Source organism: Magnolia sinica, chromosome 2 (genome assembly GCF_029962835.1).
Source record: "Magnolia sinica isolate HGM2019 chromosome 2, MsV1, whole genome shotgun sequence".
NCBI lineage: Eukaryota > Viridiplantae > Streptophyta > Magnoliopsida > Magnoliales > Magnoliaceae > Magnolia > Magnolia sinica.
This window is the reverse complement of record NC_080574.1, coordinates 6,172,480-6,197,803: the sequence shown is the minus strand read 5'-3', so window position 1 is coordinate 6,197,803 and position 25,324 is coordinate 6,172,480. Positions and strand designations below refer to the sequence as shown.

Below are 25,324 nucleotides of genomic sequence, written 5' to 3'. Positions count from 1 at the left end.
GAGGACTTGTCTTTGGCACGTGCAGATGCTTCTTTTCTGGCAGAGCAATGAACGGTACACCATAGACCCGACAAATAAAACCGGATACCATATCCGGAAAATCATACCATTGTGGACTACACCGTGCGTTGTGCACAACTCACGAAACTGTGGCAACCCATCCATGCACCACTCTCCATACTGTACAAAATTGTGGCCTGATCATGGATTGAGCATAGCCCTAAAAATCACCCTAATCTGGCAATCCTAACCATCCAATTAACAGACAACAAATGGATGATTAAAATAAAATGGTCAGGTTTCAAAATTTTAAAGGAATGAAATAGGAGGGTTAAGATCAATTGATCACCCATCCAAGGTGATGCAAATGGTTCTGAAAACTTGGATGAGTGTGTGTGCGCGTGTGTACTCTTTCCTTACTCTGTTTGGTTGCAACAGAAAAAGCTTGCCCGGATCTTAATGCATGGCTAGTTAATGAGGCATTGCGTTTCAACACAGAGGTCATGGGTTCCAAAACCCATGTGAGGTATGTGTGGATGGATGTGGGACAAAAAATAAAAATAAAAATCTTGCAAGGACCATCCAATTCTGCTTTGGTTGGTTACAATCAGCCAATCCGTGGAAGTGGTCTGGATCGGACGATCAGTTTTGATCAGCATCCACATGAGTATATTGGAGATTAAGTGGGCCATCCTGTGCTGGAAGATTTAATCCACAAAGACCAACAGTCATCTGGATAGGATGATCAGTTTTGATCAGAATCCACATACGTGTGTATGGTGTAGATTAGGTAGGGCATCGGGGGTGCCTAACGGATTCAATCCACAAAGATCATTCAAACAGAGTATTAACTCCATAATGCAAGATTCATGTACCCTAATTACAGGTCCCGTTACATTAACCATACATTACAAGTTTGAAATTCATCATAGGCTGATGGGGCCCAACTAATACAAACAAGACGAGGAATGGCTGGATTTTATCAATTAACTGATGTATGAATGAATAGGTGTAAAGAAAAGACTAGCTTTCTCAAGCATATTAAAACAAAAGAAAAGGCTATGCTACTATCAGAGTTACTCATTTTGATATAGGTATGAATTCTGATGAATCAAAGCCCTGCAAGAAAAGAATAGGATCCATATGAGCAGAGACGGAAGGTGGACTCATTGCAGAATATTAAAGAAGAAAAGAATTTTGAGGACTTTTACCTCTCCATAACATTAACATATCAGGGTAACATTTCATCCAACTTCTGCCTGTACAGAGCCAAACTCTGCATTTGAAAATATATGGCAATCAGCTTTTACCCACAACTGATGCAAAATAAAACGGCCACAGTTTCAAAAATAAAAATAAAAATCATTAAAGACAGGTATGAAAGAAAAAGAGAACAAAGTTTTAAGTCAGATATGTGGAGCTTTGGGTTCTCATTGGCAGTCTAAAGACTGGATTGATATAGTGAAATGGCTAAACGGGATTTGTTGTGCGGCTGACCCCAATTAGTTGGGATAAGGCTTGGATGATAATAAAATGAAATATGTGGATGTAGAATGCTTCCCAAGCAAATGCATTCTGGCTCACCATTAGCATACAGGGCTGAACAGAAGTCACCTTGGTATAAAACTGCATAAGTTTTTTGGAACTACATGCAATTAAGCCTTAGGACTCCCTGAGTTTGATCAGATCTGACATTAGTTGAAACTAAAGAGTCCAGGTTATGATGTTTGTTCAACAAAGAGACACTGAAAGTCGAACTTCATTGTTAAATGCCAATCATGATCCAGTCCAATAGAATCCCATGGCAGGCAGTAATAAACAGAAGTGGATTGCATCTGAATCCCAGTCGGACAAAAAGCCGTCCAACCAGAGCTCCTGTGGGGCCCGATGTATCTGTTTATCCACGCTGTCCACCCATTTTCTCATATCATTTTAAGGGATGAGCCCGAAAATGAAGCAAATCCAGCGCTCAAGTGGACCATGCCAGAGATGACTCTTGCATTTAATGCATCTTGCTAGAGCTGTATATGACCGAGTTAGCTCGGTTAACTTGCTTGACTTGACTCGGATTGAAACACAAATCGAGCTGATTTTTTGAGCTCAAAAAAATTTCAAGCCGAGTCCGAGCTAGACCAAGCTCGACTCAACTCGGCTCAAAACTTGACTCGGTTCAAATTGATTCGACTAGGATCAAGTTCACTTAATATAAATATTTATATATTTAAATAAATTATATATTATATATATTAAAAACCTTAAAACCTAAACTCGAACTCCACTCGTAGGCTCGAATTTGAACTCGGCTCGAAAGATTGACCTTGAACTTGGCTTGAGTTGGCCTGAATCGAACCGAGTTGGCCAGTCAGGCTCGAAGAACAAGCCAAGATGAGCCAAGCTTGACTCGGTTCGGCTCGTGTACAACTCTACATCTTGCATTTAATGCAACCCAAGATCACTATTTGGTGTGGTCCACTTGAGCGTTGGACTTGCTTCATTTTTTGGTTCATACCTTAAAATGATTTGAGAAAATGGATGGATGGTGTGGATAAACAGATACATCATGGTGGGCCCACAGGAGCTCCGGTCGGATGGCTTATCGTCCAACCAGGATTCAGATGCAATCCACTTCCGTAATAAACCATGTTCTATCATGGGTTTTCTTCATGTGACAAGTACCATTCTGGTCCAAAAGCTAAAGGTGCAGTCCCATATAGTTCAATGTGGAGAAGTGGGAATGAGATAGCCAGGAAGGACATTGAGGGAGATTTTCATGACACGTGCCTAGATGGGATGAATATGCATGATCTGGCCCATTCATCAAGTGGGGCCCCATTACAAGTTTACCATGGAAAATCAGGCTAGTATGCTCATCAGTGGGGCCACCTGTGTATGAATGAAATGGATGGTTTGAAAGAAAAGACCAATTGTTGGTATTATTTGTAGACAGGCTGCCACCTGATGATTTCACAGCCCTAAACTTTGGGTGAGGCACATTCGCAGTGGTCCCATTTGATGAACAGCATGAATCTCATACGCGTGTGCAATATGGGAAGAGAAGAAAAGTAAAATAGCAGAACGGGATGTTCTACAAGGCATCTTTGAGCAATTTAGAGATTGGCTAATGGCTATACATGAAGAATAATTTGAGGAATTCACTAAGACACAAACACACAAAACTATAAGATAACAAAGCAAATAATCTCATGAATTCAAGGTATGGCAATAACCTCGAATCTTCAAGGGAACTGAACTAGCATATGCTTTTTAACAAACATACTACATGATGGTATAGACACCCCACCTTATGTGAGATTAAAACCCGTATCAGCCGTTACAGGCATAACGGCCGTTACTGACCCATAACGGCTAGCCCATAATGGTCAAAAGACGGTAACTTTTTTTTTTCATTTTAAGCTCTGTTTCTGCTGTTTTTTTGAAACCTCTTGCTTCCAAACTATTTCTCACTCCTTCTACTACTAATTTCAACCAACCTTGGCTCGATATTTGAGGAAAAAGTACATTATATTGCGGATTTTGTTGAATCAAAGCTTGGTGGGCCATTTTTCATAAATTTGTCAAAAATAGGTATTTATACTTTTTTAATATATTTTGCTGTTTTAATCATCTCATATGATGTGTTAATCATAGTAGAACATGTTAATATGCATTTTACAGATTTTGGGTGCCATTTAATATTTTTTTCTATTTACGCATGAATTTTGACCCTTTTTTTTAAATTCGAAAAATCAATTTTTAATAGTTGTTTTGTTGTTTTAATCATGACATATGATGTGTTAATCATATTAGAACATGTTAATGTGCATTTTACAGATTTGAGGTGCCATTTTATATTTTTTAAATATTTTTTTCTATTTACGCATGAATTTTGCCCCTTTTTTTTAAAATTCAAAAAATCAATTTTTAATGATTGTTTTGCTGTTTTAATCATGTCATATGATGTGTTAATCATAGTAGAACATGTTAATGTGCATTTTACAGATTTGGGGTGCCATTTTATATTTTTTAAATATTTTTTTCTATTTACGCATGAATTTTGGCCATTTTTTTTTAAATTCGAAAAATCAATTTTTAATGGTTGTATTGTTGTTTTAATCATGTCATATGATGTGTTAATCATAGTAGAATATGTTAATGTGCATTTTACAGATTTTGGGTGCCATTTTATATATTTTTTTCTATTTACGCATGAATTTTGGCCATTTTTTTAAATTCGAAAAATCAATTTTTAATGGTTATTTTGTTGTTTTAATCATGCCATATGATGTGTTAATCATAGTAGAACATGTTAATGTGCATTTTACAGATTTGGGGTGCCATTTTATAATTTTTTAATAATTTTTTCTATTTACGCATTAATTATGGCCTTTTTTAAAAAAATTCGAAAAATAATTTTTTAACGATTGTTTTACTGTTTTAATCATGCCATGTGATGTGTTAATCATAGTAGAACATGTTAATGTGTATTTTACAGATTTGGGGTGTCATTTTATAATTTTTTCTATTTTCGAATTAGTGACTTTATGTTTTTATTTGCTTATATTGAACAGCTTTTGCCTTAGAGCTTCTTCGGGTTTAGTTAGAATATAAAATCATCTTTATTAACATAGGTCATACACTCATACGCATATCTAATTATCTAGTATCTACCTAAACCTAAAGAAATGTTTGGGTCTGGCCAACAACAAGTGATGATATTGGATGGCAACATTGTGAGAGGGTTGGTGGTACCAGGCACCAAATGAAGTGCAAGTATTGTGATAGACTAGTGACTGGTGAAATTACCCGTCTCAAACAACATTTGGCACATCGAAAGGGTCAAGTTGCGCCATGTAGTAGAGTACCGAAAGAGATAATACTTTTAATGCAAGCTAGTTTGGATGAGTCGAAGGGTAAACGTGCTGTTGTACAAAAGAAGAAAGATGATATTTTGGATGCAGCTCGACAGGAAGTGTTTGGTCCTAAATATATGAGCATTCGTGATGAAGATATTATTGATTCTGACAAAGATTCAGATCGAGAATTTACTATAGCTAGGAGAGAGAGCTTGCGTCTAGCTCGTGAAGAGGAAGAACGTCGCCACATGTTTGGCACGCATGGGTCAGTGCGTGATACAGGGAGGGCAGTGGGTGTGGGAGTGCAACTGGAAGTGCAATTGCTTTTGCAGGTGGGGGTGGGGGGGGGGGTAGGTTTGGTGGGTTACGACGTATGTTTGTGAGCTGACGACAGACATCTTCACGTGATGCCCCTATACATTTGGATGAAGAAGTAAATGAGCCTAGGAGACCCTCTATTGATCCAATCCTATTTAGGAAAGAATCAACTAAACAAAAGAAGATAAAACAAATGTGGAGTAGAACTTCCGTTGAGAAATTAGGTAGAGCAGCAGCAGCAAAGTTATTTATACATGCCAACATACCTCCTAACGTAGCCAATTCTCCATATTGGCAAGTGGTAATTGATGCAGCAACAGGTGAAGGAATAAAAGCTCCCATGGCTAAGGAGATTAGGGGAAATGGACAGATGCAGAGTATGCGGATGTGAAAGCATACGTGGCTACCTTTAAACCTGTATGGCAAGCCAGAGGATGCACAATCATGTGTGATGGTTGGACTGGCCCAACCAGATGCAGCATGATCAACTTCATGGTATACTGCCACTTAGGAACTATATACCACAAGTCAATTGATGCCTCAGAGGCAACAAAAAATTCTACTTATATTAATGGACTAATGGATAAAGTTGTGGACGAGATTGGAGAGGAGAATATAGTGCAGATTGTGACAGATAATGAAGCAACATATAAGCTTGCAGGACATATGTTGATGGATAAGAGAAAACATCTTTTTTGGTCACCATGTGCTGCCCATTGTATTGATCTTATATTGGAAGATATTGGGAAGAAGAAGAATGTTAAGGAAATGGTCGAAAGGGCAAGGGAAGTGACGACGTTTATTTACAACCATAATCAAGTAGTTGCAATAATGAGAAAGTTCACGAAAGGACGAGAGTTGTTGAGGCCTGCGGCGACTAGATTCATAACAAACTTTATAGCATTAGAGAGTTTATTCCAGCATAGGGAAGAGTTGAGTGAGATGTTCGCTTCCCGAGAATGGCTCAACACAAAACATGAGAAGAAGATATCAGGGACACCGGTCAACGTTGCCAACACCATACGAGACTAAATATTGGAAGAAGGTCAAGGCGATCCTAGAGGTGATGGAGCCACTAATGAGGGTACTCCGTCTTGTTGAATCCGATGAAGCACCTACCATGGGCTTCCTATATGATGTCATGGATAAGGCAAAGTTTGCAATTCAACGTGATTGTAGAAGTTGGGAGACTTATTGGAAGATGATCGACAAGAGATGGACAAAACAACTCCATCACGATCTTCATGCAGCAGGTTACTATCTAAATCCTAGGTATGTATATGCCCAATCATTTGTTGCGGATGATGAAGTTCGTGTCGGGCTAAAAAATGTGATAAAGGGATTAGAGCTTGACTTAGATCTGCAAATAAAGGCGTTGAATGAATTAGATACATTTAGAAATCGCCTTGGTAGCTTTAGAGATGCTCTTGCACAGCATGCAGTATCTAAGTTGCAACCGGTCGAATGGTGGATTAATTTCGAAGAGAGTACGAAGGCTCTCCAAAAAATTGCAGTAAAAGTTTTGAGCCAGACAACATTTTCCTCTAACTGCGAAAGGAATTGGAGTTGTTTTGTGCTCATTCATTTAAAGAATAGGAATAGATTGCAGACTAGAACATTAGATAGACTTGTCTTCATGCACTACAATATAAAACTAAGAATGCGACGACATCATATGAGCATTACAACTGCTGATGACGGAGACTACTGTCCAATAAACTTGGACAATATTTATGATGAGGATGACCCACTTCTACCTTGGTTGGAAACAAGGAAAAAGTAAATTGAAGAGGATAGTGAAGAATTGAAAATTGATGACCCAGAAATACGCAGAGCGCAATAAGAGAGTCGTGCAGATGTGTTGGACCCAGTAAGAGGGGCAGCGTTTATGCCACGTACGGATACGACTCAAGATCAACAAAAGAGTACGAGCAGTGGTAGCGTGACCGTGTCGGATGATGACGATGACCCCCTTGCCCCTGGTGCTAGCACTTCTGGTGTTGCTCAGCGCCCTATACAGCCATCTACAGATCACGATGTCGATGAACATTCGACGAGGTGGTACACAAGGTCGGACTTTTGAGTGTACCGAGTCACGATACAGCCCGCAGGAGGTGGGTACATCTAGTGGTGCACCGGTCCGGGAGGTCCGGAACATCAACAGGCTCATGGTCTTGGTTATTATGATGGATATTCTTATGGTCAATTGGATTATGATGGTTACACTGAGCCTGTTCCATCACATTCATGTTGGAGTAGCCCTCCCGATCAATATCCATATGATTATAGATATCCAGATCTAAATCCAAGTTACTCATCACAGCAGACGCACTCTCAATCTCAAGATTCTCAACAGCCTGAGTATGGGCACCAGTATGGCTATTCGACGGGCACTGGTGGATATCCTTACTCCGGGTCAGAGTCGTTGCCTAGTCAGGATCAGTCATCCTCTGGTTTCGTTGATCTAGTATTTCCTTCTGGCACTGGATATTATGGATATGCAGCACCTACACCTATTGGATAGCCTCAGCCTGATGGTGACGATGACGATGATGTGGAGGTCGAGCAACCACAAAAAAGCAGATTTTCATTTTGGTGGTGACTTGTGATTGTGAGTATATATTTGTGTTAAGGTAAGTATTTGCAGCAGACAGCTCACAACAGTATTATTGCAAGAAGCCATGCACACACTTGACACTGTCAAACTTGTATTTAAAATAGCTCCCCTGACAACCAATCAAGTAATCCTTAATCAAGTTGCAGGGGAGTATATCAGACACTACTAATTATTATTTTTAATATTCTTGACTTGAGGATGACAGGTCATAGACAAGAATTACACTATCACAGTCACGTGCACCACACTGCACAGGACCACAGGTATGTTCGAGAAATTCCTCAAAAATAATTGCAAACACCTAATGTAAGATATTTTCATTTTACATTCATTATAATATATCTATCATTGATAGTAGATAGAAAATTAAATATATGAATTTTGTAGTCAAATTCAGGTTACCTGGTTCAAAAATTACTCAGACAGTCCGATATGACTTCTCACCTAAGAGTGGACCGTTACACCACCATAAACATGTTCCAATTTTTAAATGAATGCATATTTGGAATGCTTAGAATATTCTGGATTTAATCCATATTTTCATATTTTTTGCATGAAGAATAATTTGAGGAATTCACTAAGACACAAACACACAAAACTATAAGATAACAAAGCAAACAATCTCATGAATTCAAGGTATGGCAATAACCTCGAATCTTCAAGGGAACTGAACTAGCATATGCTTTTTAACAAACATACTACATGATGGTGTAGACACCCCACCTTAAGTGAGATTAAAACCCACTTATCAACTTCAGTTGAACACCAAACAAAGTAACCATACGGCCAAGGGCATGTCCTAAGAGTAGCCATCGGGTTAGATCGGCCATCACTGAAGCGTACAAGTGACGAAACAGAGGAGGTGCGTGATCCCTAAAAATAACCATGGGACGCTAACCCTATTAAAAAGAGATCCAGCTAGAAACGGACCTGTGAAATCCGTTGCTGGTCAAAACGGTTTGCTAAGGACCGTTTTCAACTAAAAACGGCCCTTACACAGTCGTCTCTGGGTATAACCGAAATACATTGTTTTGCTAAAAATATGAAAAAATATGGATTAAATCCAGAATATTCTAAGCATTCCAAATATGCATTCATTTATAAATTGGAACATGTTTATGGTAGTGTAACGGTCCACTCTTTGGTAAGAAGTTGTATCGGCCTGTCTGATTAATTTTTTAACCAGGTAACTTGAATTTGACTAAAAAATTCATATATTTAATTTTTTAAATATGTAATTTATATACTTAACATCTTGATATCATTTCTCCCAATAGTTCTTTAAAAAAATGAAATTAAATTCAGGTAGATGGCGTTGCCAATTTGGGGCTGACTTGGAGGACCAATTTATTCTCCAAATCAGCCTCAAATTCATGCCATTTATTGTCATTATCCCACTTATAAATTGGTGGATGTTTATTGGATAGTGAATCATAAAAATAAAAAAAAATAAAAATCAAAAGGCCCTATTTTTAAAAATAAAAGTTCACAAATTAACAATTAAAACTATTCAAATAATTTAATTTTGGCATTGTGAGTTAGCAATTGCAGTCCATAATTTTATTGTCAAATTTCAAGTTAATATATGTCTCGTGTACAATTTTTTAAGGCTTGAATTAGGAGGGACTCAGATGTAAAGTGCAACACACGTGTCAAAGTTTTTTGGGCCTCACCCGTGATGAATGTGTTATATCTACACCATCCATCCATTTTGCTAAATAATTTTAGAGCATGAGCCCAAAAATGAGGCACATCCAAAGCTCGGGTGGATTGCACCGTAAGAAACAATAATAATTAAATGTTCACCGTTAAAAATTTATTGGGGGCTAAAAAAGTTTTAGATCAAGCTAACATGTGTGTTTTCCCTTCATCCACGTCAATGTAACTCAATTAACAGTTTAGATTGAAAATAAACATTACAGTGGACTTTAGGAAAATTTTAATGGTAAGTATTCTATAACCACTATTTCCTATGGTGTGGTCCACCTGAGATTTGGATATTACTAATTTTTTGAATCCTGACTTAAAATGACGTGGCAAAATGGATGGACGATATGGATAAAATATATACATTACGGTAAGGCCCACTCGGGTCTGGTCTGATTGGATGGAAAATAAACGTTACCGTGCCCTAAAAATCATTTAACCGTGAAAATCATTATGCCTACTGCTATTTTGGTGTGGTCCAGATGATCTCTGGATATAATTCATTTTTTCGCTGGTGCTCTAAAATGATCTCTGAAAATAGGTGAACGGTGTAGATGTAATAAATACATCACTGTCGAGCCCATATAACTTTGATCTCCTTTTGAACCGTTCGTACAACTCGGAGCTCGAGGAGTGTCAGCGCTCGTCTTTTGCGTGACACGTACCCACGGCAGTCAGCCGCTGTAAATTTAAAAAAAAAAAAAAGGAGAGAGGGAAACGAAAAGAAAAAAAAAGGGAAAGAAAGAAAAGAAAAAGAGGGAAAGAAGAGATTGAGAGAGAGAGAGAGAGAGAGAGAGCGAGAGAGAGAGAAAAGAAGAAGAAGAAAAAGAAAAAGAAGGCTGAAGGCCGCAGCCGCAGCTGCTCGAGAAGAAGAGGAAGAGGAAGAGGAAGAAGAAGAAGAAGAAGAAGAAGAAAAGAAAGGAAAAAAGGTAAATATTTTTTTTTTCAAGGCCCGTAACAGCCGTTACGGGTCCGTAACGGCCGTTATGGTCACAGAATTCCAGATGGGACGCTAACCCTATTAAAAAGAGATCCAGCTAGAAACGGACCTGTGAAATCCGTTGCTAGTCAAAATGGTTTGCTAAGGACCGTTTTCAACTAAAAACGGCCCTTACACAGTCGTCTCTGGGTATAACCGCCCTGTTTGCCAATGAAAAGGCCACCGCAGCCCTTGGATGCCTGGCTGATTGGTAGCCTGACAGGAATAATTTACCCAAATACGGCCCTTTGAGGGCAATATTAACACTCTTCCTTGCCTATTTAAGCAGCTCCCCAGCAACCGCAAAAGGGGTCAGAGAGAGAAACGAGGGGAGAGAAGACATAAAGGACCAAAGGGTTCATTCGAAGGAAGACTGTTCTGTCCAAGTCTGTTCAGATGGCGACAGACTCTCACTACTTCTAAAGCAGCACATGCTTGACCCTCTGCCCCCTCTGAAGTATTCTCCCTGCTGAGTCACTTTATCAGTTAAAGGTCCAAAGTTGACGTAGACACTAAAGTCAATTAGTAGAGTTAGAACTTAATACATCCGATCATTCACTTTTTAACAAAAATGGTGTCTGATTTCCCCTTTTCCTTCTCACATCTCAAATCAAGCCGTATTCCACTCCACGCATACTCTAAACATCAACAACATCTACACATACACACATCTTTTATCGCATTCATTTTCCAACATTTCCGCCTACCCTGGTCCTAAAACCCTGCATAGTATAGATTAATATTGTATAGTTTGTCTACTCCACTGCTTTTCTATTTTCTTTATCTCCTACCCAGGCCCCTGCGGCCTAGCATAGTATGGTATAACTCTGCAACGTTGGAAGTTTCCCTGAATCCCCCTAAAAGTTGTACAATCCTATAAAGTACAGACCATGCATCGCACAAGTGGAAAAGGGTGCCTAACCCCTTCCTTTTCTGTAACTGAGGCCTTAACCTAGAACCTACGATGTAGACCAGTGCAGGAGTCACTCGAGTTGAGAAGTCTTCGGACTTCTTGCTCTCTAGGCAATTCTACGGGTCTTAGCCAACTGTAGATTCCGAAGTCATGATCTGGCTGGTGGTGACTACAAAACACTCTAAATATCCAAATGTGTCATTCTAGCTGCCTTGGAAAGGTATTGCACAACCAAGGAAGCGAAACCGAACCAAACTAATCATTGACAACTGGCACTGTGCCCTAAAGAGTGCAGTCCACTAGAATTTCCATTCCTTCCTTTCCTCACGGTGAACCACGTCAAAGGGCAGAAGGGTCAGGGCATTACGCACTGCAGCATTCACAGATGGATTTGTTGGGTGAGCTCCTTGGGTTCATGTCACATAAAATTTCTATTAGTAGATTATCACTAGCTTCAAGTTCACACTGACTGCCTAAAATAATAGTTAAAGACAAAGAATAGTGAGAATATACGGAAGTCAAGTCTATGAGATCTGTTGCTTTAATCAAGAAACACCACACCTATTTCTCTCTCACATGACAGTAAACAGAGATCTCCTTGTAACAGTAGATGTGCTAAGGATTTCAACACAAGAAATCTAAAACTGCTCACAGTGTTTGAATATATGAGGGGCAGATTATCACCACAACATGTCAAGTTGCATAAGCTTGGATTGAAAATTATGGGTGCAAGGAGAAGTTGCATACTCTGGTATAAGCATAGACACCAGCCTCAGATGGTCCAACTGGACTCCCTCTCCGGATGAATTTTCCTTCTTTGAATATGTAAAGCATAGGAATGCCAGTTGACAGTTCCAGGCTTATAACCTGCAGTAAAAGCAGAATTTCACCATTTTGTTTGAACCAACTGAATGTGGGAATGAAAACTTTAAAATCTGATAGCTGACAATGATAACTATTCCAAGGCAATGAGCATCACCTCTTGAGAAGTCAACTTGTCGAGATACATAATAATAGACCTTAGTGAATTCCCATGGGCAGCAATCATCACATTCCTCCCTGTCAGTAGTTGAGGCTCAATCTGGCGGCAAGTAGTTTTCAGCATCAGATGACTGTGGACAATATATGGTGTTTGATTCTTGAACACTAAACAAATCTATGCAGGAAATGCAGCTGGGAAAATTCTGCCTGAAGCATGGTTCCACAAGTGGAATATCATTTGGGTGAGGAAAAGCAGGAGTACATCCGATGAGCTATTGGTGCTGCCAGTGCCTTCTTGGTTCAAGGGTAACCACCAAGGTATTATGTAACAGTAGCAATGGATGCTGAGTCAGCTCCTATGCAGCTATTATTGCCTGGTTGGTCCCCCACCACGGTGGAGATTCCATAATGCATCATGAACACTGGGCAAAAGATGGAGGCAGTTGAGCAACTCAAGTGAACCGCCCTACCATCACCACTTAATAGGGGCAAAAGGGATTGATAAAACTCCAAAAACTGTGAGGATTCAAAATATCTATCCTTTTTTTAATTTTTTCTATTTTGGACAATGTGTTGGACATTCTTTGTAAAAGTGTTGTTTTTCGGGTAGTGTCAGCTTGACCTGCTGCTACAACTCAACCCAATAGGCCTTAATTGAACACATATGAAGCATGATTTGGTGGATTAGGGCCCTTTTCATATAAATACAACAAAATAAAAAAGGATAAAAACAATGGAAAAAAAAAAAAATGATGGTTTACCCTTCTTTCGATATCTCCCAAAATGGTTCTCTCTTCTTCGGTTCATCGAATTCAACTCAAATTGTATGATTAGATCTTCAAATAAGCCTGGATCTAGTTTAAAATTAGTTTCTAAGTTTCCCTCATGATTGAAATGAATAAAAAGGTGGAGAGAAAAAAACAAGAGAGTTGAAAATAACAACTTTCATAATGGCCCATTTATGGCAGTTTTTTTTTTTTTTGAAAGAGAACGATAATTTTATTAAAGAAGGAAGCAAAACTACAAACAGAACCGCATCAAGCCGCTGAGATAGCGACTCAGCTACAACCCAAGAAAGAGGAGGTTACAATCCTTAAGCTTATCAGAAATGGGGGTCCACTCAAGGATCCGCAGCCTCACCCTTTGGGAGATAATTTCTGCCCTCCTGTTTTCATTGCGGAAACACCTACCATTCCTTCCTTCCCATACGGACCACCAGACCACGAGAATGGCCATTCTCCATAACAGAGTTCTCTGCTTGCCCAAATGCACTCCATGCCAAGCTTTTAAGAGCTCGCCCGCTGTTGAGGGGAAAGTCCAGGAGACAGAGAAATGAGACAAGATATCTGTCCAAATCAGATTGATGAACCAACAATGGACAAATAAATGATCCAACATTCCCATTTAGCTTGTAACAGCCATATCAGCTCCATAATGGAGGGTGTATCAGCCAATACTGCCAATTTTTTTCCTAATGAACTGATTCACCTCTGTATCGCATAATGGAGGTAACCATGTCGTTTACATAATGACCGATACAGCCATAATGTTTTCTGATACCACGGTGACCACAAATTTTGTCTGCCTGATACATGGTTTAGGTGTACTTCCAAACCCGCTCTTGGGGAAGCTTCTTTAAAATGCATTTGGCATCTTAGGTTTGATCACCAGAGGAAGGGAAAAACAAAAACAAAAACAAAAACAAAAACAAAAACAAACCAAAATAAAGCTGGATATCCAAACTTCAAGAGGCCCACTAAGACATCATCACTCATGTAGGATGGAAAACCAAAATAGAGGGAGCCTATGTAATTCATTCAACAATTCATGATGAATTTTACCAAGTAAACCAAAGATTCAGAAAGTGGAGCCTAGCTATGCTTACATGCTCCCACTAAGACATCATCACTCATGTAGGATGGAAAACCAAAATAGAAGGATGCCTATGTAATTCATTCAACAATTCATGATGAATTTTACCAAGTAAACCAAAGATTCAGAAAGTGGAGCCTAGCTATGCTTACATGCTCCTTGAAATAAGCAACAGCTCTTTGAGCACACATTTCCAAACTCTCACCATTCGGGGGAGGTATATCATAACTGCGACGCCATTCATGGACTTGCTCCTTCCCATATCTATCTGCTGTTTCCTGCTTGTTGAGACCCTGTAACTCTCCATACCTAGAGAAAAGGTAAATTTAGCATAACATATATCTTTGAGAAACTAAAGTCAGGTTTAGAATAAGGTAGAGTTAGAACACAAACACCGATATTTTGACTGCAACATGGAAAGAGCTTAATGCATGGGCATTTTCACAGAAGTCTCAAGTGGGGTGGCTTGTGGGATGCAGGAGCACACTCGGGTCGGGCAGCCCATGTGAGGCGGGCCTCACCCGTGTGAAGTGGGTGGCTCGTGTGAAGCAGAACCTAAGTGAAGTGGGGCCCACAAGGGGGTTCGACCGAGGTCCTAACCCATATGATGTGGGGCATGGGCTATGAGATAAAGGAATTGATTCGTCATACTCTATCAGTTCGATCTTTCAGAACAAGTGGTTAATTGTCATGCGTCAAATTGGTATCAGAGCGGGAGGTCTCGTGTTCGAGATTCCTCACTGGGAGTGATTAATGCAGGTGCATTTTCACATTGAGCTCAAGTGGGGTGGTATGTGGAATGCAGGGGCACACTCGAGGTGGGCGGCCCATGTGAGGGGTCCCCACCCGTGTGAAGCAGGTGGCTTGTGTGAAGTGGAGTCCATGTGAAGTGGGGCCCACGAGGGGTTTGACCGAGGTCCTAACCCATGGGATGTGGGGCCTGGGCTATGAGATGAAGGGATTGATTCGCCATGCTCTATTAGTTCGAGCTTTTAGAGCAAGTGGTTAATTGTCCTACATCAGAGCTCCTTACATTCTTTCGTTCAATTGCCAAGCCGTTATAACTGGAATTGATTGTTTTTTGGTTTCTTCACTGAAAATCTGACCCCATGCTTTGGCTTGTTCACTCTCATTATGCATAATAATAGGCACCTGTAAATCAGAAGAAATACAATTAAATTCTCCTTTCACAAAACATCTAAGCTTTTAGTGCCTCACACATAATTGAAGGAACAAGTTTGTTCGAAATTTTTATTTGTTTGGCAAGAGATAAAATAAATTCCATGTCTACCGAACATGCAAATTTTTTTTAAAATGCAAATGCATAGAAGTTATAAAAATAATAAATAAATAAATAAAACTCTTGCAACGGTGTCAAACTTGTAATTTTTTTAAAAAAATGCAACTGCATATAAATTTAGTTTTAAAAAAAATACCTTCTTGCGACGGTGCTGGGTCATAGCAAGCATTGCAGTCATCTGTGCACGGATTAACGATGACGTATAGATCATGTCGATAGGTATGCTGCTTATTCTTTTACCAGCTTCAATCGCCTCTTCCACACCCTTCTTAGTCAAGGGTACATCCACACAACCCGTAAATAGATTTTTCTCATTCCATAATGATTCACCATGGCGAATCAAAATTAACGCAGTTTCATCTGAAATCGATATCAAAACAATAATATAAAAAACTTCTGCATTGAAGCCAATTCAATTTTGAAAGCAAGCAATGATTGCAGGGGAAATGTGTGTGTGTGCGCGCGCGCGTCAATTGAGCTAAATTGATTCCTATGGTGTGGAAGATCATAGACATCAACCAGATGTAAATGGAAGTTTGTACGTACATATGAGAAATGATCAGATGCAACCAGTTGGATGATATGTTTCTGTCGGAACTACCAACCTATCATGTGCATGTGAGCATCCACCTTTTCAAATAGGTTGGCCCTACCATGAGGATCGCCTTATGCAAAAAGTTAAGTCTCATCCTCTCATCAAGTGGGCCCACCATAGACAAAACAACCAGACATGAGTGTGGTCTTCCTGATGAGCTGATTTTTGCAGAAGGTCATTCTCATATGTTGTGCCAACCCATTGGACAGGTTGGATGTAGCGGGCACTTTACATGTTGAAAGTCATCTGTCCCGTGAATGGTAACATGTCATCCAACCAGTGGAATCTGCTTGGATGTAAGCCTCTCTCTCTCTCTCACATCAATCACCAGAATAAAGTCATTTATTATCTAATATATACGATTTTAAAACAACTACACATGAAAAGAGCTTACTTGATTTCTTTCGGGAATCATTGTTGTTGTTGTTCGAGGGTAACAAAACCGGATCAACTACTGAAGTATGTGAAGTTGATGCATGAATTGCGCCTGATTTCAACCCACTAGAGCACCCAATTCTCCTTTCTGACAACCTTATACCAACGGTCCCACCCTTCGAAATCAGTCTTTGAGAATCAGAGCCATTGCAACATCGTTGGGCATGAATAGTCCCAATGGCATGGTGAAATGTAGTAGCAACCATTCTGGAAACCCACAAAAACCCATCAAACGCCAATCGAAATAAGGCCACAAAAGAATATGAGTCAAAAGGATTATTTACATTGCAAGAGGACAGCTACCACAAGATGCACTTCATTGAGTTCTGTGATCACCTCCACCACATGCATGGCACATGACACATGCCTATGTGATACAAACCATCAGTTTAATGGGCTGACATGTAGATGGGCCATAACCGGGAAATCAAACCAATTATACATTTAGTTCCAAGAGAAACGCGCAACAGTCCATATCCAGCAGAAGAAGCTCCCAAATCCCAACAATCAGAATTATCCAATCACTAATATTTTCAGGTTATGGCCCATCCACTTGATGGCCCCACAAATCAAAGCCCTACATGTTAGGCACTGTTGTGTGTATGTGTTTTCCATAGGTCTGGCCCCATGAGTAGTGGGCCCCAAAACTTGGTGGGGTGGAAATAAATAAAGAAAATGGCTTGTTTGCACTATGGGTCTTGCCAGAGATGTATTGAGAGGGAGGGGGAGAAAAGAAAGAAAAGAAAAGAAAAGAAAAGAAAAAGGGAGAAAGAAGAAGAGAAGAAAAGAGAAGGATAGGGTTTCTTGGTGTAAGGCTAGTGTTCAAGAGGAGATTCTTGAAGGGTTGGTTTTTTTTTTTTTTTTTTTTTTTTAATACTCTCTCCAAGAATTTGATCCTCAAAGTAGCCCGATGTATTTTTGAGGTTGTTTTTCTTCCTTTGGAAATGGTTTCTTGTGGTGAGAATGTTGGGTTTCTTGAAGCACCAAAGAGGTAATTTGTATTGGTTTTTTAATCTCTCAAATTTTTGGGCAAAAGACTTGAGAAGAACATTGTACTCTCTTATTGCACAGTGGATTTCTCTCAGATATGCCCTCCCTTCACCTTGAAGGGTTTTCCATGTGAATCTTGCATTGTAGTTTGATTGTGGTATTTTAGATTTGTGATGTCTATGTGTGGGCCTTTATATTTCCGTTTGATTCACACGGAGACAAGAAGTACGTTGATTCCCTATATTGATTCACACATTGGGTCTCTACTCATGGCCCAGTGGTAGACTCACATGAGTTTCAACACAGAGGTCATGGGTTTGAATACCCATTGTGGTGTGTGTGGATGTGAGTGAAGAAGAAGAAGAAAGAAAGAAAGAAAGTTGGAAGCTTGGTTGTTTATGGAGTTCGTTGTTTGTTGTGTGTGGATTGCAATGGAGGCAAGCATCACGAATAGAATGGTTAGCATTAATGGCTCTAATTAGATGATTTAAATAGCCAAAATGGAGGATATTTTATATTGCAAAGATTTATATGCACCGATTGAATCTTAAAAAAAAAAAATGCATCGGTTGAAGGTGATGAAGCCAAACCAAAGGATGAGTCGGATGAGGACTGGAAGAAATTGAACAGGAAGGCCATTGGATATACTTGGCAATGGTTGGATGATACTGTTGTTCACCATGTGTCAAATGTAACCTCCGTTGGTGCCTTACGGAAAAATAAATAAATAAAAAATAGAAGCATTGTAGCAAAGAAAAGAAAATAGGAAAGAAACAAAAGAAGAAAAAGAAAGAGGACAAAAAAAAAACAAAAGAAACAAAAGAACAAGAAAACCCAAAGCCTGAGAAGGGCAGAAACAGAGGAAACCCAAAAAGAACTAAGTCCCCAACAACAGAAGATCGCAATCTCTGAGATTGTCATCAATGGAGGCCCACTCAATTAGGCTGCATTTGGCCCTGGACGCAACCACCTGAGCCGAGTTGGAAGAATCTGTAAAGCATCTCCTGTTTCTTTCTTCCCAAACAGACCACCAAATTGCTAGAATAGCCATCCTCAAAGTCTAGTAAAATAGTTGCCGCATTCCACCCCGTTCCACGCAAGGAGAAGAAGATCGACTGAATCGGGAAAAACCCAAGACATGTTGAAATGCGAAAGGAGATCCGACCAAATTTCTGAGTGAAGGGGCAGTGAAGCAACAGGTGGTTGACAGATTCCTCATCCCGCATATAGCAAAGGCATATGTTTGTTAAAGCCATACCTCTTTTCCTGAGGTTATCAACAGTAAGAATCTTCTTTTTGCAGACAAGCTAAGCAAAGGCCGACAACTTAGGAGGCACGGGATATTTCCAACAAAAGTGAGGAGTATGCTTGACAGTGGCAGATTTGCTATTGAGAAGAAAATTGTATAGGGATCGAACTGAGAAGATGCTGGATTTTTCCAAATTCCAAATAATGGAGTCAATTTCAGAATGCACCGGGAAAGAGGCGTGGATGAATAGCATCATCTCCGAATACGCATCGATTTCCCAGTCGTTTAGATTGCGTCTGCATTTAATATTCCAAACAACTTTTCCTTCGGTGAAAGTGCAACAGTTAGCTACCAAAATGTCTCTAATGGGCGAGAGGCTGAAAATGAGAGGAAACTTGTCTTTCAGCGGCTGACTTCCTAACCAAGGATCCAACCAGAAATGGATTCTCTCCCCGTTGCCCAAAGTGAAAGCGATATTACTAATAACGACCTTTTTCATTTTCGATATACCTTTCCAAATGCTTGAAGCATTACCCGTGGCTCCGTCTATAGTCACCTCGGCAGGCTTTTTGTTTCCTTTTCTTTTGTTCCTTCCTTTCATTTTTAATGAAAGTGCATTATTTTCCAAAAAAAGAAAATAGTCGGGAACAAGGCTATCTTAATTATGAAGTTCATAAATTTAAAATTTAAAGAAGGGAGTTTTGTTGCGGAGCATTTGAATGAGATGTGTAGTATTATGAACTAGTTGGTTACTATGAAGATGGTGTTGGATGACAAGCTACAAGCATTGTTAATGCTTAACTCTTTACCTAATAATTGGAAAACTTTGGTGGTGTCCTTTAGCAATTTGACCCTGAATGGGGTGGTTACCATGAGTTAAGTTACAAGTGGCTTACTAGATGAAGAAACAAGAAGAAAATTAGTTGATTCCACTCATTCACAAGTGTTGATTACTAAAACAAGGCGAAGAAGCAAGAGTAGAAAGTTGTATGATCATGGAAAATCAAAAGGAAGATAAAAGTCTAGAAATCAAATCGAATGCTTCCATAGTGAAAATAAATGACACATGAAGAAGAACTACCAGATCCTAAAAAGAGAAAAAGAAGATAAAGGATCAAAGAATGAAGAAACCAACGATACTACTGCTATGGCATTTGATGGCGAAGTTGTAATATTCACATCTAGTGAAGTTGCATGTCTCTATGGTGGGTGTCAAGATGCTAAATAAGTAGTTGATATAGGCATTTCATTCCATGTCACTTCCAAAAGAGACTTCTTTGAATTATACAAATTAAGTGATCTCGGTGTTGTAAAGATGGGCAATAATATTGATTTAAAATAGTGGGAGTAGGTGATGTGTGTATCGAAACAAATGTGGGGTTGCACATAGACTTTGAAAAATGTCAGACATGTTCTTAACCTTCGGCTCATTTAATTTCTATACTCAAGTTGGATTAATATGGATATGAAAGCTATTTTGGCATAAGTAATTGGAAGCTTGTCAAAGGGTTCCTTGTTATAGCAAGACAAAAGGCATGTTATACACTCTAAAAGACAAAAGCAAAGGTGTCCAAGAATGGTGTAAATATTGTTGAAGATACCTCTTCACCAAGTTTATGGCATAAGCGGCTTCTAGCAAAGAAACAGCTTCCTCTCGGCATTAAAGGTACATCTTTTAACCCTTGGGATCATTGTTTAGTAGGCAGGCAACATAGAGTTTTCTTTCAGAAATCGTCAAAAAACAAAATTCATGCATTTTAGGTTTGGTTTATTCTAATCTATGTGGTCCCATGAAATATAATTCTCTTGGTGGTGCCTCATATTTTGTCATATTTATTGGTGATCCTTCTAAGTAGGTTTTGGCCTATGCCATGGGAAAAAAAGAAAAAAGAAAAAAGAAAAACAAGTTTATGAAAATTTTCATCTTTTTCATACTAAGGTCAAAAGAGAAACAGGTAAGAAGCTGAGATACATCTAGGCAGATAATGATGGGGAATATACCTCAATTATTTGAGTAATGCAAAAGGAATGGTGTCAATCATCAGAAGATAGTTCCCATGATTTCTCATCAGAATAAAGTAATTGAAAGGATGAATAGAACCATTGTTGAAAGGTTTAGGAGCATGCTTTCTTTAGCCAAATTGCCCAAACCTTTTGGGGTGAAGCTATGCTATGGCTTACTACCTACTTAATAGGTCCCCTTCTATTCCATTAGAAGAAAATGTTCAAGAAAGTGTGTGGATCGGAAAAGAGGTTTCATACTCTCATCTAAAGGTGTTTGGGTGCAAAGATTATGTCCATGTGCCTAAAGAACACATATCAAAATTTGATGATAAAGCAATTCCATGCATATTCGTAGGCCATGGGGAAGAAGAATTCCGTTACAGGCTAAGTGATCTAAAAATGAAGAAAACTCAAAGCAAGGATGTGGTCTTTTATGATGATCAAACTATTGAAGACTTTGGAAAAAAAAAAAAATTTGAGAGAGAGAAGACAAGGATAGGGTTTCTTGGTATCAAGGCTAGTGTTCAAGAGGAAATTCTTAAAGGTTTTTCTTACTCTCTCCACAAATTTGATCCTTATAGCAGCCCGATGTCTCTTTGAGGTTGTTTTTCTTCCTTTGGAAAGGATTTCTGTGGGCAAAAGACGTGAGAAAAAAAATTGTACTTTCTTATTTCATAGTAGATTTATCTTGGATTTGCCCTACGGTTTTTCCCTTCATCTTGAAGGGTTTTTCAAGTAAATCGTGCATTGTGTTTTGAGTGTTGGTTTGGACCTTTATACTTTTGTGAGTTTATTTTGGATTTGTTATGCTTCTGCAGGCTTTATATTTCCATTTGATTCACACATAAATGGGAAGTGTGTCAATTCAAAAGAGGTACATGTATGGTGGGAACTGTGACAAATGGTGAAATCCCAAGAACTGAGCTTCATGATTGCATTTCTCTTCATTGCAATGTTTTGTTTAAAAAATTTGCATTTCCCATTAAAGCCAATCCATTAATCCAATATTGCAGACCTCTTCTTTAGCACTATTAATTAGAAAAAGGAAGATATCGCATAATGAGGACATAAAACTTTCTTAATGTATGGGTTTTCCATTGTAAAAAAATTAAAATAAAATAAAAATAAATAAAAAAATAAAAAGAAGAAGAAGAAGAAGAAGAAGAAGAAGAAGAAGCAAACAAACATTTTAATAAATTTAATTCAAATGGTAAATTGACAAACATGTATTGTAAATGGGTTGAAATTAGTCATAAAAATTTTTTTAAAAAAAACATCTCTGACCCAACATAACTAAAGCCTAGAAGGAATATCTAACATATTTGAATTCACACCAAACAAGCTTCATAGAACATATGTTGCAGATGGGGTTTTCACCAAAACAACAAAGACTTTTTCATCCAACAGAACTCCTGACTACAGAAACTAGAAAGAAAGTGCATGGATGCAAATGATAAACTAAGAGGAAAATCATCAACCTGATAACACGGGCCCTGCCATGAATGGAGGCAGCATCGGAAATTTCCCAGATTGAAAAATCCTAAAACTTCAACATTTGGCCTTTCTCGATTGAACGTGGACTCTTGCGACATTTTTCTCTTAACAGTCTATTTCCACGCCACCAATTGAAAAGTTTTGAACTTTCAATCTGGGAGATTTAATAAGCATCCTCCATCGACGTTGGGTCCCATCATATCAACGGTTTGTATCACCAAACAAGGGCACATATGAATGGATTTCTACAGCAAACTACCCCAAAAATCTTTTTCTAGTATTGATATGGGGTTTTTCCCGTGACAATCTAAAACCCATCTCAGATCCAATTACCCAAGAAAATCCAACAGAACCCATCACAGCAAAAGAAGCAACAAATCAGATCAAGCAAACCCAGATACAAACATCAATAAGAAGGGAAAAGGGCGAATAAAAACCGTACATGAATAAGGAAAAACAAAAGAAGGAAACCCAAATTGGAGAGGAAAAAGAAAAGATATTCGAAGAATGAGCTGCTTTTGATGTATTGAAAAACCTCACGTTTTCATTAAAAAAAAATAATAATTTAAAAACTCACCTTTTTAAGTGGCGAGAGACACGTTGGAGAGAAGGCTCCGAAGAAAACGAGGCGAGAAAAGGAAATTTCAAAGAGACTTCAGAAAAATGGAAGCAGAAGAAGACGAGAGTGGCAGAGAATCATGTCAATTTCAAGGAGATCGTCTCTATACGTGAAAAACAACTAAAACTTCTCTTTCTTGGCCTTTCAGAGAGAGGGAGATGGTTCGTTTTTAAGGTTTGCTCGAATACATACCTGTGTATTACGTTAAGATACATCGGAGCTCTAGTCGTTGAATTTTGGCTCTTTTCAAGATATCAAACCGTTTCTTCGATAGGTATTTTCTTGGATGGAGGATTATCATTAAAAAAAATCTCATAATGAATATTTCAACCCGTTGATAACACAAAGCGTATTCTGACCGTTAATAGTCAAAGAAAAATAACCAAATTATCTATTTTAGAAAATAATATAATTGAAAATTAATTTACAATACCTTACGTGATAGTTATCATTTAAACGGTTTGGATCACTGGAATATGACCCAGATCCAAAGGATGAATCCCCGACATATCTTATTACGATTCGTCGGGATGTATTCGAGCAAACCTTTTCGTTATTTACAAGATTTTGGTGGCTGCACCGAACCCGTTTTACTCTGATGGTGGAGATTGCTATGATAGTTCATCACCATTTAAACAATGCTAGTCACTCTCTAACTGTAATCATGGCATAGTTTTACTCAATCCAGGCCATCCAAATATCTGACCCAGTTATGGATTGTTCTTGAAAAAATAAATATTGCACTGAGATATTACAGTAACCTTCTGATTTTACTCTTAGAATTTGAACCAGCCACTATTCTGTTTTTAACCACTCATAACATCGATTGGATGGCTAGGATTTTTTATCAGTCCGATTCGATGGATACGTGCAGCTGTTGTGGGTAACCATACGTGTGTGCCAGTCAGGACAATAAGTCACCACCATTTTCAAAATGTTGGTGAACTAACACAGGAGTCTGTTACCTTTAGTTAAGTAAGTTAAGTTACTCGAGTAGAATTCTGGGATAGTTCACCGCTATTCTGAAAATGGTGATGACTCATCTTCATCATATATGGTTTTGATGTAAGGCTATCCAAACCATCTGAACTGCCTAAACGATCCTAACCGTTGATTCTTGGGTAGGCAAAGATGTGGATCACGTGATACCATTGTTATGTACTCTTATCTGATGTTGTTTTCTCAGTGATAATTTAAATGTAAAAGATTGAAGGCGGTTAGTGGGCGATCTTTCGTGTGATAATGACAAGGTCTAAGAGCAGCCATTCATTGCGCGCTTGGGCCAACAACCCATTAAAAGCGCCCCTTCCAACTACCCAAAACGCAACCTAACCGTTGGAGTTCTGGGCAATGGCCCACCTACTACGTCTGCCTCTCGTATCCATCCCTGTTGATTAATGAGGGCCGTTGTGACGGTTCATGATGGTTAAATGTTGGGGGTGACGGATTACATACATACTTACGAGTAGATGGGAAGAGTTCCTGAATGATAGAACTTTGGGCCCACCATGATGTTTTTTGTGGAATCCAAACCGTGCATCATCAGCTCACTGCCTTGTTCATCACCTAAAATTTAGGTGACCCACACTACAGGAAACAACGTAAAAGCATTTCTAAAACCTCTAAATTCATCTGGTGTGGCCCTATATTTTAAGTGACGATTTTATCGTTGTGGGGACGCATCTGATGACTGGATTGGAGGGCGTATGGACAACATGTTGGTCTACACAAACAATCTGGAAGTTTTCTATGGTAGGCATCCTGCCTGTTGATCCCTGTCTTGTAGCTCACTTGAGTTTCTGATTAGGCTGATTTTTGGAGCTTTGGGCCTAACGTTGGGGATGCATCTGATGGACGGATTGGATGGCGCTCCCACATAGCACAACCGTGTGGTAACTCGCATATGTTTGGGCCACGATTGTAAATTTAATGGGAGCTGGTTTAATCAGAAGGTCTTCGTGATGAAAGAGAGCCCCCTCTACTGTACATATGGAGAGGTGTACGCTGGATCGGGACCATTCACTCAGCATTTCCCTACCGTGGATGGCCTATGGTTAAAAAAGCACACAAACTGGGCAATCCTACGGTCCGATTCATTTCCTTCGAATGGATGGTCAGGAAACAAAGTTGGCTGGAGTCGAATGAAAGTAATGGCTAAAAGTTTCCAGATTGGTGTGACTGTTGAAGCAGGGCCATCCATGCACAGAGCCCATGAGGGGGACGTTACTGCCCCCTGCATCCTGCAACGTGTAGGGTCGTATTATATTAGAAAGGTCCATAACAGGATTTATGCAATTGTGAGAGAGTTTACTGGGGTCATGTTCCACTAATGCCGTGTCGGGCGTAGTTGTTGTAACGGTCTAATTTCGGTGTGCCTGCGTATCAATCGTCATACACT

The 25,324-nt window shown here is 39.1% G+C and overlaps 1 protein-coding gene across 5 annotated transcripts; it reads right to left on the bottom strand.

Annotated features, from left to right (window-relative positions):
- Positions 1-847: 847 nt before the first annotated feature.
- Positions 848-23,215, bottom strand: LOC131232928 (2,3-bisphosphoglycerate-dependent phosphoglycerate mutase 1-like). 5 transcript variants are annotated; one of them, XM_058229475.1, is made up of 10 exons: positions 22,885-23,077; positions 16,855-16,937; positions 16,530-16,777; positions 15,677-15,900; positions 15,274-15,392; positions 14,393-14,549; positions 12,367-12,468; positions 12,135-12,254; positions 1,212-1,316; positions 848-1,119 (listed from the first exon to the last, which is right to left on the bottom strand). In XM_058229475.1, the coding sequence occupies exons 3-9, from the start codon at positions 16,774-16,776 to the stop codon at positions 1,245-1,247; spliced, it is 1,041 nt and encodes a 346-aa protein (XP_058085458.1). In that variant the 5' UTR covers position 16,777; positions 16,855-16,937; positions 22,885-23,077; the 3' UTR covers positions 848-1,119; positions 1,212-1,244. The 5 variants fall into 5 exon arrangements, with proteins under 5 accessions (XP_058085458.1, XP_058085440.1, XP_058085465.1 ...); XM_058229457.1 differs by lacking the exons at positions 16,855-16,937; positions 22,885-23,077 and adding an exon at positions 23,119-23,210; XM_058229482.1 differs by lacking the exons at positions 16,855-16,937; positions 22,885-23,077 and adding an exon at positions 23,119-23,207 and having other exon boundaries at positions 1,212-1,276.
- Positions 23,216-25,324: the final 2,109 nt, after the last annotated feature.

Coding starts and splice junctions, on each gene's coding strand:
- LOC131232928 (XM_058229457.1), bottom strand. CDS start 23,141: ATGTATCTTAACGTAATACACAG. Junction 15,901..16,529: donor TGATTCCCGAAAGAAATCAA/GTAAGCTCTTTT, acceptor TATCGATTTCAG/ATGAAACTGCGTTAATTTTG. Junction 12,469..14,392: donor TTGCTTATTTCAAGGAGCAT/GTAAGCATAGCT, acceptor ACTTGCCGCCAG/ATTGAGCCTCAACTACTGAC.